General features: G+C 38.8%; 3 protein-coding genes across 5 annotated transcripts in view; 1 reads left to right on the top strand and 2 right to left on the bottom strand.

The window, feature by feature from the left end:
* The window catches only part of erbin (erbb2 interacting protein), a 50,862-nt gene extending 49,243 nt beyond the window's left edge, over window positions 1–1,619 (bottom strand). The window contains 1 exon segment of the mRNA XM_054612044.1: window positions 1,008–1,619. The gene's annotated coding sequence lies outside the window, so the exon portion shown is untranslated.
* Window positions 1,620–1,820: 201 nt separating this feature from the next.
* nln (neurolysin (metallopeptidase M3 family)) lies at window positions 1,821–10,672 on the bottom strand. 2 transcript variants are annotated; one of them, XM_054612552.1, is made up of 13 exons: window positions 10,592–10,672; window positions 9,832–10,082; window positions 8,725–8,873; window positions 8,208–8,312; window positions 7,836–7,938; window positions 7,590–7,750; window positions 6,229–6,364; window positions 5,290–5,656; window positions 4,136–4,337; window positions 3,844–4,030; window positions 3,630–3,758; window positions 3,189–3,325; window positions 1,821–3,094 (listed from the first exon to the last, which is right to left on the bottom strand). In XM_054612552.1, exons 2-13 carry the CDS (start codon window positions 10,058–10,060, stop codon window positions 2,942–2,944), a joined length of 2,058 nt encoding a protein of 685 aa, XP_054468527.1. In that variant the 5' UTR covers window positions 10,061–10,082; window positions 10,592–10,672; the 3' UTR covers window positions 1,821–2,941. The 2 variants fall into 2 exon arrangements, with proteins under 2 accessions (XP_054468527.1, XP_054468526.1); XM_054612551.1 differs by having other exon boundaries at window positions 10,488–10,631.
* A 37-nt stretch (window positions 10,673–10,709) lies between these two features.
* sgtb (small glutamine rich tetratricopeptide repeat co-chaperone beta) lies at window positions 10,710–18,636 on the top strand. Of its 2 annotated transcripts, none has more exons than XM_054612837.1 (12): window positions 10,710–10,764; window positions 12,605–12,720; window positions 13,066–13,169; window positions 13,557–13,632; window positions 14,759–14,858; window positions 15,022–15,126; window positions 15,225–15,363; window positions 15,487–15,549; window positions 16,001–16,038; window positions 16,126–16,209; window positions 17,633–17,753; window positions 17,855–18,636. In XM_054612837.1, exons 2-11 carry the CDS (start codon window positions 12,621–12,623, stop codon window positions 17,742–17,744), a joined length of 921 nt encoding a protein of 306 aa, XP_054468812.1. In that variant the 5' UTR covers window positions 10,710–10,764; window positions 12,605–12,620; the 3' UTR covers window positions 17,745–17,753; window positions 17,855–18,636. The 2 variants fall into 2 exon arrangements, with proteins under 2 accessions (XP_054468812.1, XP_054468813.1); XM_054612838.1 differs by having other exon boundaries at window positions 10,718–10,764; window positions 12,608–12,720.
* Window positions 18,637–18,640: the final 4 nt, after the last annotated feature.

Below are 18,640 nucleotides of genomic sequence, written 5' to 3'. Positions count from 1 at the left end.
ACACACAATCTACCCTAATGTATAAAATACCTGCAGAGTTTGCATCTCAACGTGCTTTGGCATCACGAAGCCACTTTCAAGGGTAGTTGAGATGGGTGTGTGTGTGTTGGATTGTAGTGTCAGATAATCAACAGATATGCGTAAATATATGTAATGTTTACAATCAGTATAGTTTGTTTACAATTTGGTCCACAGGAGACACATCATGCATATTGTCATGCTGTCATTGGTGTGTTAAAAACCACCAAGAGCTCCCGGATATCAGTCACAACCGCAGGCTCTGCTGTTATTTTCACCTGAACAGTATTTGCCTCATGATTTCCTGGTGTCATTTTTTTCTTGACAGCCACTGAAAAATGTAATAATACTACTAATAATAATAATAATAATAATAATAATAATAATAATAATAATAATAATAATAATAATAATAATAAAAAAATAAAGAAAAATCGAAGGACATGGATGGACCTGCTGGAATCCCCCCCCCAAAAAATAAAATAAAAATAAAACCTAGAGATCAACTCCGCATTCATTGCAATTCTTAACAGGATTAAATTACATTGGAGTTAAGTGTGTGTGTGTGTGTGTGTGTGTGTGTGTGTGTGTGTGTGTGTGTGTGTGTGGTAATCTGATTAGTGAAGTGGTGAGAAAAAAAATGAAAACGCCGATATGTTGTTGACCGTATAACACACACTTAATCCCCTCTGGTCCTCTGGAGAGCTGAAGAAGGTGCTGCTCCACAACAAAAGATGCGACCACCACCACTGCTGCTGCTGTTGTTGCAGTGCAGCTGGTTCAATCTCTTCTTACCATTTAAAAAAAAACAAAAAAACTAATCATATTATAACATGCATGTGGAGACAACACGGACACAGCATGCATAAGGCTTCAACATGAAGAGTTTCTGTTTAAAAAAATAAAATAAAATAAAAAAATTGGATAGATTTTACGCATGAGTCGGGCAGAGTCAGTGTGCGCAACTAGGCCCCACAAACGAGACTTACCTTAATTACAGTCGAGTCAGCGTCGCGGGTAATTGAGTCCAGGTAATAGGTAGGGTGCTATTATACCCTCCCCAAAAAAGAAAAGAAGTGGAGAAATGCGCATTAGGGTAGTTCAATACTGGGCTTTTTTTTTGCTGGTGTTAGCACCGAGCTAACGTCGCCCCCCCGATCCGAAGCTGGGCCATTACGCACGGTCTCCTCTTCAACGCTGTCGTCCCCCCCGGTTGTTTTTCACAATTAAAAGTATTTATTTGACTCAAAACTAACCTTAGAAGAGAGAAAAACGCTCCTTAATATGTCAGAGTTAATGACACAAATGCATTAAGAAAGGGGGAAAAAACAGAAGAGAAAAAAAAATCCAAAATGTCCACGACATTCAGCAAGGAAATACAAAAAAAACGACCTCCGGCGGAGCGAAACCTTTTCATCCAAAGTGTGCCGCACCCAGATGTTTTCAGTCATAATCTCATTTTTTTTCCTCTCTTTTCAATCATGCGGCTGTGGGAGTCTGGAGCTACATGGAGGCTGTTTTGGGCAGCAGCATGAAGCGGTGGGGTTTCTTCCCTGCGACCTCTGTGCCTACATGTAGGAGTAGGCTGGCCACCAGAAGTCGCCTTCTCCTGGTGATGATGCGTTCACTGTCTCGATCCGGACACTTTTCTTTCTCCCCCTACATCTCCTTCAATCCATGTCCTTTGACAACGTTTTCTTTTCTCTCTGATTAGATCAAGGATAGGGTATTCACACAGTGTGTTAAAAATAAGACATTTTATTGAATCAAAACCACATGTTTTGATAAAAGCTTTTGCACCATTTACACCTTTTACGCATCCATGGCAGCCAAAAGTACATTATTTTATTTAATTCATAGGAAATAATAATTCACAGTATAGAAAGCCAACAGTTACATACATTTTTCTTTCTTATGTTAAAACTCACATACCAACATTTTCTATCATGTGGCGCCCCCTGGTGTAGATGATATAACTTGTATTCCTTGCATGGGAATTTAAAATTAAGCAGGTCCCTCCTCTTCTTCTATAATATGGGAATTAAGATGGTTTCTTAATCCGATTCTGGAGATATTTCATCACAATAGCCTAAATCCCTTTAAAGGAGGGAACTAATATAGATATATTACAGTAATTCACAGTAACGCTCTGTAAGCCATATGGCATTATAACATAAGCAGTTTTATGATACTCCGGCATGTAAGACTTAATGCTTTTCACATTTTCAAATCTTTCTGAAGCTTTGACATAGCTTTCAATCACTACATGTCTATATTTTTAAACATATATATATATACACATTTAAATTTGAATAAAAACGTGATGTATTGTCTCCCGCAACCGTTAAGAGGGAGTTGCAAAACAGGACAATAAAGCTCCAAAAGATGAATTTTGTTTGCATAACCATCCCCAACAGCTTTTGGTATTATTTGAAAATGCTATACCACTTTTTAAAAAAGGCATTTATGCAATGCAGATAACTTGCAGCTGTGCATTCACAACTAGGCCTTTTTCCACACATCGCAGTAGAAAAAGCAAAGGTGTAAATAATGAAATAAATGCAGGCTGAATTCCATTTAGCTGCTTCATTCATTCAGGGTCACAGTATTGTACATGCTGTCTTCTGCCATGGCTTACTGGGACTACTATTTGAATAGAATAAAGCCATTTTTAATGTTATAAGAACCACCTGTGTTTGTTACTCAGACCAGTTAAATTCCTGTTCTGAATAAGGCAAATAATACATAATATCACGAGGACCATTCATGAACTACTGTACATTCGAACAAATGGCACCAGGTAGAAAAACTTAAAGTAATAAAACACTTTAAGGAAAGTCATTTTTCTACTGATGTTGATGCATCCAGACGTTTAAAAATGTACCTTGCTTTGACAAAAAAAGACTCTTATAGAACAAAAACATTACAGCGTCTTTGTTTTCTGTGACTTAATCAGTCCTTTGCACTGAAAGAAGGAATCCTGACATGGGCCACGTCCAAGGAAGGTTTTCAGCATGTCCACACCATCCACAGAGCCACCAGCCTCCAGAATCACCTTTCTATACTCCTTTCCAACCTAATAGACATTTTCCATAATTTTTTTTATTAATGCTTACAAGTTATTGGGAATCATTTATACATATATGAATAATAATAATAATCACACCCACCTTTGGATTCATAATGCCTTCCTTTTTGAAACGACTGAAAAAGATGTCCATGGAGTAGACTTCACTCCACAGGTAGCTGTAGTACTGAGCATCATATCCTCCAACCAAGTGGCTGAAACTGGCCGTCATGTTGGTACCTGCAAAAATAAGTTATTTGTCATCACATCAAAATGGTATTTGTTACAAACTATAAACATGTTCCATAGAGGAAATTAAATTACTAAAATCGTACCTGCCCACAGTAGGATATTTATTATATTTCAACTTTAAGGTTTTAGGGTTTTTTTTCGCTCCTCATGGGAGAAGATCAAACAAATACTCTCAATTGTCATCACTTAAAAAAAAAAATCTTGATGCATATATTTTTCAAAATATATGCTGAATAGGCAAAAATGTCCTTGCAATGCTACTGCTGCTAATGTTGCTAATGTTACAACTGACCTGGCGTAGCAGGAACACCCAGGATGTCCAAGCAATGCTTTGCGAACACCTCAGCTGTATCTGCACGCGGGCTGGTGTGTAGCAACTGATCCACTTTACCGAGGACTACCTGACGCAGGTTCATCAGTCCTGAGGAGGATAAACAAGTCAGCAGAGTCTCTTGATTTATTTGTATATGCTATAGTTAGATTTTTATTTTTTTTATGTTTCTGACCAGTGTTGGCGACTCTGGATGCGATCAGTTTGTCGAGCAGGTTGTCTGGGATCGGGGTGCCATCCCTGTAGTGGCGAGACATTCTTCTCAGAGGCTCCTTCTCCCAAACCCAGTTCTCAAGCATCTGAGACGGCACCTCCACAAAGTCGGTCTCCACCAGCGTTCCACTGAACTCTGAGAAAGTGGTCTGACAAGAACACAGGAGAAGTTCAAGCTCTATCGTTCTAATCAATGTCAGTACGCAATATGCAAATATAATGAAACTACTGATAGTGCATTTGCAGTGGCCTACCTTAGAACAGAGCTCGTGCATGACATGGCCGAACTCGTGGAAGTAGGTCTCCACTTCATGGTGTTGGAGGAGAGAAGGACAACCTTTTCTGGGCTTGGTGAAGTTAGCCACCATAGCCGCCACTGGAAGCCGGCGTTTTCCATCCGGTCCTCTGCAGCCCGGCTGGAGCCCGAAGCAGGCAGCATGGCCGTACTTCCCTTCCCTGGTGGAAGATAAGCTCGTAAATGTCACACAACAAGGCTGAAATTACATTACAAAGATCTTTCTACAGTTTACTGTGATGGTGGATAAACTAATGATTGTGTATTTAAACACAACATTTAAAAAACAAAAATCTAAATGTAATTAATCAGATGGGAATGTTTCCTGGCCATATCTATTAGTTACATTCTCCCCTCTGTTTCTTTGTAGTGTCTTGCAATATATGTCAATTTACAATACATATCTTTAAAGGTTGATTTCTCTTAATGTGTTATTTTTTCCCCCTCATATTCTTAGTCAGAAATCTCCACTTCAGTATTACTTATTACTTTCCAATTTCATTCCTATGTATATTCTAAAGGTTTTGACAGTGTTTTTTCATGTTTTTTTGGAGTAATAAAAAAGTTTTTGGAGTAATAAAAAAGAAACCCCTGTGAGAAAGCTTTGACTATGATATGTCAACAAAATGTCTTTAACTTGACTGTATCCAAGGCATCCTGTCAAGATTTCAGTTCTGTAAATGTATGCAAATGATCACATATCTGATAAGATAATGCATCATTTGCATTTCTAAACAAACATTTTAAGAAAATATGTAACGTAAAAATAAGAATATTTTCTTTACCCTATTTACCTGAGGTGTCGCCACTAAATTGATTGACAAAAAATGTAAAAAGTACAAAAATCTGCAACAATTTTGATGAATAAAAAAAGAAAATTCAGTTCCAGCTTTACAAAAAGTGTTGTGATTTGCTGCTTGCTTTTGTCTTAAGTGACAGTGGAATATCTTTGAATGGAAATTAAGACATCTAAACATTACCTTGTTCTCTGGGAAATTTCAATTGGCATTTTTCACAACTTTCTGACATTCTCTAGCCGTAATAATCCAATAATAGAGAAAATACTAATGAAAATAATTGTTAGTTGGGGCCCTAAAGTGACAAATTCTCTACCTTGGATGCAAGTCCAGGTAGAACTGTCCAATCTCCTCCCCTGTCTCAGTGTCCATGGCTGAATAAAGCTTGACATTTTCATGCCACACGTGAGCATGTTCCACCTCTGTGAACGTGAGACCCAGCAGCTCCTGGTAGATGCCAAACAGTCCTTCGGTCACCACGTCAAGCGGGAAATACTCAATCAGTTTGTCCTTGTTCACGGCAAACTTGCACTGCTCCACTTCATTCATGTAGTAGGGTAAGTCCCAGGCGTTGATCTGTCCATCAAACTGGTAACCCTTCATCAAGCACTCCCTCTTCTTAAGTGCAAGGATGTATTTCCTCTCCTTGATTCCAATGGGCTTCAGGGTTTCATAGAATGTGTCTGTAAAATGAGAAAAAAAACAAGTTTTCATGGTCAAATAAACACACAGTTCAGATATGTAGTCTATGTTTTCTCATAATGAATTGTCAGACTTTTTACAATTTTTTAATTTAAAGCACAAAGTTTTACTCCCTTCTCACATATTTTAATCAAAAGTTGAATATTTAAACTAAAACAATGCAACAGGCTTTCCTTTTCTGGTCCGATCACATAATCATGACTCCCACAATTCATTTCTAGACATTTTTTTATATTCTGTTACTTCTTTTATACAGATTTTCCCCTAAATGACAATATACTGATATCACTCAGTCAGCCCCTTTTCCCTTTTTGTGAAATATGCCCCTGATCATGAACCATACAACTGTGTATTACTGTATGTTACACTAGATATGAGAGGAATGTAGAGGTGAGGTGTAGCATTTCTCTCTAGTTGTTATTCTCGTTACTCTAGATATTTTTTTCTTCATCTTAAATTACACGCGTGTTGCGTGCGTGCGTGTGTGTGTGTGTGTGTGTGTGTGTGTGTGTGTGTGTGTGACCTGAGTGGTGACATTTCAAAGGTGTCATACCTAGAAAGTCTGACACTGTGCTTGCATTCTTGGCCATGTTAATCTCCAGCACATAGTTTGCATGGCAACTGTAACCAAGTAGGTCTGCAGCCTTTGCCTTCAGTTGTATCAACTCTTCCAGGATTGCTGTGTTTACCTGAAAAAAAGAAAGAAATAAGAAACAGATCAGCTAATGTATGCAATATGAACATTTTACAAAATATCTAATCTCGCTCTTTCAAGCTATAATGTATTGATTTGGCTGCACTTTTGGCTATTGGTGGTACCAGAAAGTGTTGTTTAATACAACAAGATCAAGGCTGACTCCAAAAGTCTTCTTTATTTAGGAAGGTTCCTAACTCAGTGAACTAACCCGGAAGTATCTAAGTGGCGGCCATAATAAGAGCTGGTTGAATAAAGAAAATGTTAAAGAAAAGTTCTTAAATGCTTCCTTTCTTATCTCCTTTAGTATAGGGAACACTGGACCATCCTTTAATAAAAGGAAAGGAGATAATACCGATAACATCCATCGTCCCAATCGGATTCTCAGAGCAGCGCGTTGTCTTTTCCCAAGTCCTCATAAATTCTCATCCATAAATTTCCTTGACCTTGTGACATTTTCCATCGGGGTCAAGGAAACGTGGTAAGGAAAAGACATAGGTCGTCATTTATTTGGGTATTTGACAGCAACCCTGGATTCCTGATAGTAACGAACACTGCTGTTTCAGCTTCTTTTTGCTGCCGTAGCCATTTAAAAAAGGGCAGCCAAACAAATTTAGGTTATTTTAATATAGACGTCATTGGCCTTTTTCCATCATTCTGTGGGCAACTTCAGCCTAATTGAACATTGTATAGTATAAATATATAAATTCTGACCACAATAAGCGCTAACCACTTGGTCAAATAGACTGTTTCCTGCTTCACAGTAAAAGCCCCGTCCTGTTTCACCAGCTGAATGCTATTAATGTTCCAGCAGCGGCGGGAAAGTGTTTTTTATTAGCAGTAATTTAACATATCTCTAATAAAGCTGTATAAAATTGAACAGTAAACAGTGAAGCTGATATCAATGAGATCAAATTTCAGACAGTAACGCTGGATTACTTGCATACATCATTTCCTCTGATATCCTTGTGTGTAAGTAGGCAATTTGAATCCACAATTACTGAATGCAAATACATAAAAATGGCTACAACCAAAAACGGGGTTTGAATTCATGAAAATCTTAAGGATTACAACGTTAAGCATAGTACTTGTGAGTAACATTATTCCTCCAGATAACACTGCAGGTGTGCATGCACTGTCTGGAGTTTAAAAGCAGACCGATCGCTCCGTGTTAGGGGAAGTGTCGGACACACACACATGTAACATCACACTCCAGTTACCTCTTTACACCTGCTGTGAAAAGCCGTTTCCATCTTCCGCCTGGTCTCGGGGTTGTGACACCTCTTCATCAGTGGGAAGTAATGGGGATATTCAAGTGTCACTTTATATTGCCCATCTGCTGTCTTGTCAAGTCCATTGAGATAGCTATCAGCCAGCCCGCCTTAACAGAAGAGGGCAATAACATCAATGAAACAGTCAAAGCATATTCATAACACCCGACTGAGTTTTATGCATTATAAGCTTACCCAATTCATGCTCGGAAAAAACAAGAAAGGTATTGTCCTCATTCAGATTCTGGTTAAACTCGATGGAGAGTTCACTTATAAGCTTGTAAGTTATTTTTATTTCCTATGGAAAGAAAGAAAAAAGAGTTAGGAACATTAAAATTGTTTTCCAGAATGTGAAATGATTATTGTTAAGTTACAGAGTTTGTGGTCCAAATGTAAACACAACAGCAGCCAAATAATCAAACTTGAAAATAAAAGACTGGCCATTGCTATGACTTCAAAAATGATCCGCTTGTCTTTTAAAAAACAAAAATCTTTAATGTAGTATACCTACAATGCATATGGTCAAAAGTAAAGTAGCTTAAATACACAGATCACATATTGCATTACCTCTTGTATATCTTTAGACAGGTGAAGTCCTTTCCGCTTGCCTAATGTAACAAGTCTGTCCAAGAATCTCTTTTCTTCGGGTGAAATGTTGTCTTGGAGCTTTTTCTGTTAAAAAATAAATCACACAGACAGCCACACTTCTCTTATTAATTCCACTTTATTTATGATCCATGTCAGCCAGCCAATCCTGCATGGAAAAGATTTGGCAGCATTTCCTTTCATTAGATCAGCTTCAATTTCTTTCCGAGGCTAAATAAGAACCAGTCGTGGTGTCACGCCATAAACGCTTTGGTCCTTGCCCATCTATCTGGTTGCATTTTGGCTGACATAAAATGGAAAAATAATATTTTATTGGCATAGCTACTGTGATTAATGTTTCAAATCCTCACTCATTAGATTCTATTGGTATAAAATATATATATATTGTTCCTTAAAACTTACTTTAATGCCTCATTATTATACAAGTGGGCTAGTTGTGAGTGATGTGTATATTCAAGTGGATGCAACATAGGCGTACCTGCAAGGCCGTGATTCGCTTGAACACATCTTCCCTCATACTTATCTCAACGTCAAACTCAGACAGTTTCTTGTCCGCCTCCGTGCTCGCTGTTCGAACCTCTTTAGAAGGACAGACATACTGGGGGAAATCCAGAACATGGAGTGATGCTACGGGAACAGAAAAAGAAAACAAAAAAGGCCCCATGAATGTTACTATAATGTGTGGAATATTTGGAAATGTATGAAGAAAAATAGCCTGATTCATTTATTTTTTTAGTAACGTATATATTTTTGGCCAACTTAACCCAAACAGGTGGAAATTCTGTGTTTGTTGGGGACTATTTTCCGCAGTGGAAGAATACACATTTGGTGCCGTAGTTATAAGGGAACATTTGCCAGCTTTTATGTGGATGCCCAACCTGTGTTGATGGTAAATGTAGTCAATGGGCATAATAGATTCCTCAGTGCAAGTTCTGGCTCTAATGAACATGGTTTAATATCCGAGTCGGCCAAAACACTGAGTAATTTGTATCTTGTCCAGAACTTTCTCTGCACTCATAGTTTCTGTTGCCATTTTGTTCGCTGTTGGAAACGTAGCACAGAACAAAGAAGTTCTGTTTTTGTGCAGCATCTAGCATTCGTGACCCCTGGCTACCCAGAAATGGAGACTGGAAATCCAAGCTGAACCACCTTGTAGATCTTCCTTGTGTTCAGCTAGGTCACTGTCACATGGAATGACAGCGCAGGACAGAACTGATTTTGCAAACTCAGAACCTCGTCCCAATCGAGCACGCACTAAGAAATGTATGCTTCAAATCGACTACATTTACCATCATCACTTATTGGATATCCACATATAAAGGTGGCGAATTTTCCCTTTAATATTAAGATGTATGGGGCAGTTTTTTTTTTATATAAAAACTACAGCGACCACGTTCATGAAAATGTCACCCCGTGTAACAGTGAGGATCATTGAATGTGTTTACTTGTTGGAGCTCTTTGGCATAGAGACTTTGGCTCAACAGACTTTATTTATTAAAAGCATTAATATGTTTGCTTTCTTATGCATTTGTTGACAAAAAGTAAAAATGGTGAATATATATTACCAGACTTCTGTTAAACTTACACGCGTAATCCAGCTTGGCATGAGCCAATGCTTTCAGGGTGTTTTCAACGGAAACATTTTCTATCTTTAGAGATCCAATGTCATCGTAGACCGCCTTCACTCTGCGTATCAGGCTGTCTGTCGTGGTCCGGATGTCACCAGGGGTCAGGTCCCATCTCAGTGGGTTTCTCTTATTCCCTGCCTGAGAGCAGTCTCTGGCAGATATCACGCACCCATTCTGGATGGTCATTCTCAGGAGAGGTTTGGAGATCCTGTGAAAGAATCAGACACCCCACCAATCTGTTTAACCCCCTGCAGGTTTTTAAAATCATCAAAACAGAATCACAGCTCAGAATGTGCTTAACAGATGGCTCTACTGTAAGCAATACATTCTTCAAGGTCACACTTCCAACGTGCTCTGCATTTCTGAGCACTGAACTTTTCCCACTTAGTGTACAGTTTCATGGCATTGGCAAGCCTTTCAAAACAAGAACATAAAAACGTGGAATAGTTTGCCAGGCTAATCTGTGCCAAAGCCTATAAACATGTCAGTGATTCATTTCAACCTACCTTGTTTTATGATTGACAGGTGGGAAATAAAACACACAGGAAATAATAAAAACGAATGAAGATAAACAGAGTAATCATGGCAGGAAGGCACTTATCCAGACGCATACCTGCCCAGAGCTCTGCAGACAGCCACTCTCAGCGCACACATGCTTTTCATGCGTGTTTTTTCTCCGTGCACCAACAAAGAAAAACCACTTTCTTCCCCTCTTACTGTAGCTCGAGTCCGATCAGAGCAGCGTCAGGCACCGGTCTCCCCCCTCTCTGCCTAGAATTGTGGAAAAGACGCTTCTTAGTTCCGCTTTTAAAGCGCAGGCGCAGACTCAGATCAAATCCGACACAAGTCCTCATGACGCCGGAGCAGCAGACAGCTGGAAAAGAGCTCAGGTTGGTGTGCGTGGGGAGGAGGGGGGGGGACACTGTTTAGCATCCTTTGACACAATGTTATTTATAAAATGACTTGTTGGTGTTTGAAGGTTTTATTGCGGGGGAGGGGGGGGGGGGTCGACATGTCTTGTTTTGCAGCCTCGTTGATCAGCATCACACAGGCTGCACAGTCGTGTTTACCGGGGAGAGACGGGCTTTATGCATTGCAAACTCCTGCCAGCATCATTGGTGGTATTTTGCATCAATGCATTGTTATTTCTTTTATTTTTTTTTATATATATATATATATATATATATATATATATATAATGAAAAAAAAATACATCTTGTCGTCTCCCATTATGGTATTACATCACAGCTTCTGCATCACTGCGTTTACGCGTGTCAACACACACTGAGGGAGGAGTGGCTGTGAGAGGCAGACCCAAACCAAACCCCAAAAAACAGGCTTCAGCACAGATGGATGTTTGAGGCAGTGTTTGTGTCTGTAGATCATGTTCTCCGGATCAATTCACAGTGTGGGGGGGGTGGCCTTATTTGCCCCCTGCTGCTAGGAATATATTTGGGACTGCTTTGATTAGGCAGACAGAGGAGGGGGGGAACATATTGCAACATTCAGCTTTTAAATGGAGCAATGTTTTTTTGGAACAAGCATCATTTTTGCTTTCATCCTCCTGTGAGTTGTCTTGGAAACAAGAACCAGATGCACATCAGCATCCTTTCTAATAGTATTTGTTGGATATAAAAGAATAATAACATGGCTGGATTAGTGTGTTAGGGGGGGCGTGGGCAAAAAAGAAAAAAAATGCTGTTAAGCCCATGTTGTGGTAATTTGATTTAATACCACTTTACTTAGGAGTGGGTACCATGTGAGGACAGAGCTCCACTATATTAGGAGCCCGTAAAATAAGCTAAAACTGCAGGGTCGACATATCAGTTGATGTCATTTGTAAAATACTTTAACAAATGCAATTAATTAAAGTACCCAAAATCATTTGTGGGCAGTTGTGCGATTGATATTCCAGCCCTGGTTAATAACTAGATATTAAGTAATTACCCATGATGGTTGATTAAGATTAAACGGCATTTAACAAGCCATCAAAACCTCAGTGTAATAGCATGACTCATAAATGATAAGAATACAAAACAGGTCCTTAGCTAATGAATTATGACTAATGATATTTTTATGCATGACATAAATGCCCTGAAACCATATTTTCACCTTCTTGCTATGAGCAATGAAGTCCTACATGAACACACATTTTTCTGCCAAAGTTTATATATATATATATCAATAATATTTATCAGGGCATAAGTATTTGTTTTCTTCACTTTGATTTATTCTTATTTAGTCATAAATATCTAATGTTATTGACGCACTGAAGCCCAAAACATCTAGCAGGTGTAAGTTGATAATTTTGGGAGAATGGACAGAAATGTTTAAGTTCAAGATAAGATGGGAATTTTTGTTTTTGTTAGTAATCTGATTGTGAGATTTTTACTATAGATTGTTTCAGTTGACTGTAGATGTTTGCATCTGATCACCAGTTTGAAATGTCCCTTTCTTTGTAACTATAGTCCAGCTAATTTTTGTGACATGTAAATGAATCTATGTATTAACTGACGACCTATTACGAGCAAAGTAATCGAAAAAGACGCACAGTGACTTGATCTTTTATTTGATTGCAGCCACTCATAAAACTGTTGTCATGTATTAGTTATGCATAACTTTAGCATGGGTTCTTTACCCTTTTATAAAGTGTCACCCAATGAATAATACAGTCATTTGTGTGTGGGTGCCTCTCTGTTCCGCTCCCAACGACGTCCTGTGTGTGTGCAGCAGATTCTAGGTAAAAATGGCCGTGGAGAAGCGTCTGGCATTCTCTATTGTGCAGTTCCTACGAGATCAAACACATTGTGGTGCTTTGAATTCTGACGAGCAGGAGAGCCTTGAAGGTAGGTCGATTCACTGAGCACTTATACTTTACAAATATAGGACACTCTGCTTTTGTACTGTCCAATTCAGCGTATAATATGCATATGTTCTCACTATACTGATAAAGAGAACAGGTTTTATCATCAAAAAGAATCACAATTGACTAGGAATAAGGGTACGATGTGCAGTATGTGTGCTGGTTTGTTTTATTCTATATAAAAAGGACTTAGATTTCTCACTCTGAATGTGCAGCCAAGCTGTGACTCACCATAATAATACTGTTCACACAATGACCAATTGTTTGGCTGTTATCTCAGAATCTCACAAATGTCATTTATACCACTAACATTATCCTGTCACTGCAGTTGCGATACAGTGTTTGGAGACAACCTTTAAGATCAGCACCAGCGACTGCCATCTCGCCGTGCCACAGCCTCTGACGGAGATATTCCTCAACTCCCTGCTGAAGGTTGGTAATGCACAATCAATGGCTTCAACGTACAACACGTTCATCATTTAAGTCTCATATTATCATATTAACTGCATCAGGATGCAGATAAATGTATGTTGCATTAACCACAGTCAACACTATAACCTATTCTCACGGCAGACATTTTGACTTGTAAATAATAACATTGCTATCACTATATTTTACTTTAAGATAAGCCAGTGCATGTCAGCTTGCAGGCATTGGTTATTGGCATGTCTATGTATCATCCTTAATGAAATTAGTTACACCTGTACTTTTCCTTCTGTCAGGTCAAAATGTCCACCACAATAACATCTGTTCGTTTACAATACAGCCACTGTTAGTTTCACTTCTCAGTGATGATTCTTCTATTTTGCATTTACGCAGAATGGCAACATTACCATACCAGAGACCTCCCCATCTCCGGAAGACACTGAACGAGCAGAGCAGCTTAAGAATGAAGGTAATTAATTCTAACTCTAATGTCATTAAGACGGATACCAGTTCCTCCCTCTGTACTATCCCTTGTTGCACCATGAACTGCTTGTGCTCAGACTGTTAAATTAAAATCTAATTAAACAGACAGCTCAAAAATCAGGATAAGCTTACTGATAAAAGTATGTTTTTAGAGGAGAGCTAAAAGTAGAGACTTAGACCAAATAACTCATTTCCTCGGATAGGTCGCCTTGCCCTGTTAGTTTTCAGCTTGGACTCAGGAAGAGAGAGAAGAGCACTGACCCAGTATCTGAAACTACGCAAAGGTTCGTTAATGATTAAAAGCTCTAAAATGTAGTCTGGAGCCAGACCGTGAAGGTAATCAATAAGAGAAGATAGGAAATAGATAAGTGAACAAACAAGGAGCCAATGTAATGAGGTTAAAAACAGGTGTAATGTGGTTATCCCTCTTAGTTCTGGTTAATAGCCTAGCAGTTTAGATTTATTGGTATTTCAAGAGAAGAGGCTGTCGCAGTATTTAAGGTGCAACAGTTTGCATCTTTAAAAGTTTTAAACATTATTGTCCACATGCACCTGTAAGCTACAACAGTAATATAAATTGGTTCAGGAGTAAGACATGCTCATGTGTAAATGGGGAACCTGTTTGTGAGATGATACATTCCTTTATTAATCCACAAGTACAACTGCATTTAACAGTTACCACCCGGTGGACTGACTTGCTTATAGCAATATTTGCAGTTCTGGTGAAAAGTACTGATCTCTGAGAGAAAATCGGTGCCTTTGTAGGATGAAACGAAAGCACACATTTATCTTTGCCACTTCCATTTATTTTAGATAAACCACTGAAAAAGATTTAAATTGAAAGTGGATGCATATAAACTAAATCCTGATGTTTTCCAAGCCAACATTGTCAACTTTTACCACAGCTCTAAATAAATTGTATTATCAACATCAGGTTAATAATAATACATGCTAATAATTGTCTTTCTGCCCCAAATGGAAATTTGTTGTTACCACAGCATTCAAAGAAAAAAAAAATAGGTTTTGCTGAACTGAATCTTACCAGCCATCTTTTTACACTTTATCCCAGTGTTGTAACAACAGTCTTTCTATGTGGAAACTCTCTCTTTTAGGGAACAATCACATGAAGGAGGAGAACTACAGATGTGCAATGGAGTGCTACACAAAGGCCATTGACCTGGACCTAAGAAACGCTGTGTACTACTGTAATAGGTATTTACAACAGCAAGCACCACATTTCACACCGTCGTATTATACAACAGCAGAGTTGAGCAGGAATGGATGTCGTTAAATAGTCTGTGATACCATGTTGACATGATTTAATGTTAGTCAGTGATAAAGAAAAGCATGGATGTCTGAATTTAACACTATGCAGGGCCGCAGCTCAAAGTAAACTGGGGAATTACACAGAAGCAACTGGTGACTGCGAGAGAGCCATTGGGATTGATCCTACCTACAGCAAAGCGTACGGCAGGATGGGGTGAGTTATGTAGTTGTTTTTTTTTCCAATATAATCTGCTCCATGATATTTCAAGGTCTTTTAAAAATGATGTGTGTCCTTTTCATTCGGGGCTCCAGTTTGGCTTTGACAGCCATGAACAAGTATCCGGAGGCAATTACCTACTTCAAGAAAGCGTTGGTATTAGACCCCGAGAATGATACCTACAAATCCAACCTGAAGATTGCAGAGCAGAAGCAGAAAGAAGCGACCAGCCCGGTAAGTTAAAACAAACTGTATTTTCTTAATTATGTGATGTAACAAACAGTATATCCTATTAAAGCTCACGTATATTACAGAGCAATGACTATTTTGACCTTTGTTTGTGAATGTGTGCCACAGATAGCTGCTGGATTGGGATTCGACATGGCCAGTTTAATCAACAACCCCGCCTTCATCAGCATGGTAAGCATGATTCTTAATATATTCACCGTACATAAAGAGCCTGGCTGTGTCATAAAGGTTACTGCTGTTCAGTATTCACTATTTTGTCCTGGAGACGGCTGACGTATGCTTGTTTTGTCGCTGGCAAGGTCAGACCAGATATTTTTTCCTAATTAGTCCCATGAGTGACAGTAAGCTCGTTAATCAACCCAGTTATTGTCTTGTGGAAAGGTACCGAGTCTGGGCCCCGAGAGTCCTGACTGGATAAACAACTGACATATGGGAACATCTGTTGGGCCAAAAACGCGTCTGCAAGCATGCTTACATATACAAGATAAACACATCCAAATCAAATAGCTGTGTGTGTATGAGCAGCGCGAGATGATACTAGTTTGTTTTTCTGAAACTGCCGACATGATCAGAAATGAATTGTGAGCGACACAGTGGATTGAAGCTGTATTTGTGTTTTCAGGCTGCCAGCGTGATGCAGAACCAACAAGTACAACAGCTGTGAGTGTTAAAACAAATGAAGTGCATTAGGAGTGTAAGTTTTAAAATGTTCTTTGTCTCACTGCCACTGTGTCACTGTGCGGTCAGTATGTCAGGAATGATGTCCAATGCAGTCGGGGGTTCTTCAGCAGGAGTGGGTGGACTGTCAGACATTTCCAGCTTAATTGAAGCGTAAGTACACGCAACTCTGAATTACATGGATTGAAATGACTGCTTGATTATACAGAGTGTTCATATGAGTTTTACATGTTTAAATAAAACATATTAAGGGTGTAATTCAACATTTTGGGGAAAATGATAGCACTCAGGTCTGTACGGTAATATATAAAGGGACAAAAAACACTTCCTGGTAATATTTCCAGTCTTACGGCCTTAACAAACGGGGGGCACGACAAGTAAATGTGAAACACTTGGCTGTGAATATTTTGCATCAAAACTATTCAAACTGCCAGTTATGCGAATTTGCTACAAGTGCAACCCTTTTTAAATAAAGGTTTGAATAGATGCACGCAGGCAGAGGACCAACTACCTGGGTCCTATTGACCAAGAGCAGCGTCTACAAGTCTGTCTGAGGTAAATAATTGTAAAGCCTAAGTTCTTTTCAGCTATTTTATTGAGTTTGCTTTTAAGGAAATGCTCTGAGTGAATTTGAAATCCCTCTGGTAAACAGACACGCAGTGTAAATGTCTAGGGCTTTTATTGTGAAAGATAAGAACGGAAGGATTCAAAATGGTCTGCACTGCCTTTGTTGAGGTTGAAAGGTTAATTAAGTTTGTCGTCGTGGGACCAAGGAGCCTCTGTGTAGTTCTACACTATAATGTAGTTCTGCACTATAGTGTGGGCTTATGTCCATTGCACAAAACCTGATTGGTTACTGGAACACTTTTTGTGTAATATTTGCATTCTGTGATAAAGTACTCATGACTAAAGCATCAGTTCAAAAATATATATTGACTTTCAAATGAATCGCAAAAAAAAGCCCCCATATGTAAAGGCCATTCATGCTAAGCTAGGCTAACCATCTACTGGCAGTAGCTTCATATTAACTGTACAGACATGAGAGTGTTATCAATCTTCTCATCTAACTCTCAGCAAGAATACTATTTTTAACATTTCTGGAACGATGTTACATGGAAATATTGTGCTATCAAAGCATGCAAATTTAATATCTGCTGTCCACTGTGGCTAAAAGCCAGTTTGTGATATTAGAGAACCTCTTTGCAGATAGTCCTTCATCAAGTGGAGAGAAATTGGATTCGGGGACAGTCACTCTGGTCTTATTCACCCCAGCAGCCATTTTTCAAAATGATGTCATAAGCAGAGACTTAAACTAAAACAGAGTTTATAATAACCCTCTAAATTCTGCCTCTTTTGATAATATTTTATCCCAAGTAACCCGGCATGAGAATCTTTTTGTTGTTTCTGATTCAGTATTGACTTGTATCTGTACTGTAAATGTCAACAATGTGGAGGAATATACATTTTTTGTACCGCTTTTTAGAAACTGAACGGTTTCTCATCTTTCTTTGGCTGAGTTATTGTTCTGTAGAAAGTAATTCAGCAGGTAAACACAGTTTTCTCATCTCTCTGCCAGGGGCCAACAGTTTGCCCAGCAGATCCAGCAGCAGAACCCAGAGCTCATCGAGCAGCTGAGGAACCACATCCGGAGCCGCTCCTTCAGCGGCAGCGCCGAGGAGCACTCATGATCTACTCAGGTGTGTCTTTATATTTAAAACCAAATCTCTTGCTCATGTTGTAAAAAAAAAAAAAAGAATATATTTGTATCATTAACATGCTTTTTTTGTTTTTATTTCAGACTCACGTTTTTTTTTTCTCCAAGGAAGGGCAACCATATGGCGCGATTACAATCTCTACACCCATTTCTTGAAATCAAATCCCCGGCATAGCTGGAATGAAGAGACAAGGATGGGGTTGAAGGCACTTTACTGTGACTAAAGACTCTGTGGGCGGAGAGATGAAGGCCTAGAGACCGGACCACGAAAATGAAGAATCCCACACATGTAGGGCAAAAAACATAGTGAACACCTCATCGTAAAAAAAAAAGAACTCATTCAGCCTTACTGAGAGAACATGAGTAAATTCTTTACATTCTGCAGAAATCGTGTTTTATATGTGCTGAAAATAGTTTCCTCTTCATGATTCAAGTGAAGGATCCTTCTGTCTAGTCATGACACTAAAGAGGGTTAGAGAGGAATGTACTTTTACAGCATTGCAGGGAACATCTCAGCTTCTACTCATACAATAACTGGAACACATCAGATTTATATCACATCTTGTGTAATATTATTTTTGTAGACAGAATACGCTTGATATAATACTCGTTTACTGGGAATTCCCATCACTGCTTTTCATTGAATACTACTTAACTTTTAATTAAGACAACTATATAACTGTATAGCAGTGTTTGCAGCCTGCATTATGTTGTTATTGCACTTTAGAGAAAAATAAATATCTCCCCTTTAAGCATATTTAATTGTTGATTAACTAGTGACAGAGTATACAGATTGTTCATTTTGCATGCTCTTAAATCTGGTATTTGAGATCAGACGCTTTATGGAAACAAATAGGTATGCTAGGGCAG

Source organism: Anoplopoma fimbria, chromosome 14, assembly GCF_027596085.1.
Source record: "Anoplopoma fimbria isolate UVic2021 breed Golden Eagle Sablefish chromosome 14, Afim_UVic_2022, whole genome shotgun sequence".
NCBI classification, from domain to species: Eukaryota; Metazoa; Chordata; class Actinopteri; order Perciformes; family Anoplopomatidae; genus Anoplopoma; species Anoplopoma fimbria.
This window is presented reverse-complemented; position numbering and strand designations above follow the sequence as displayed.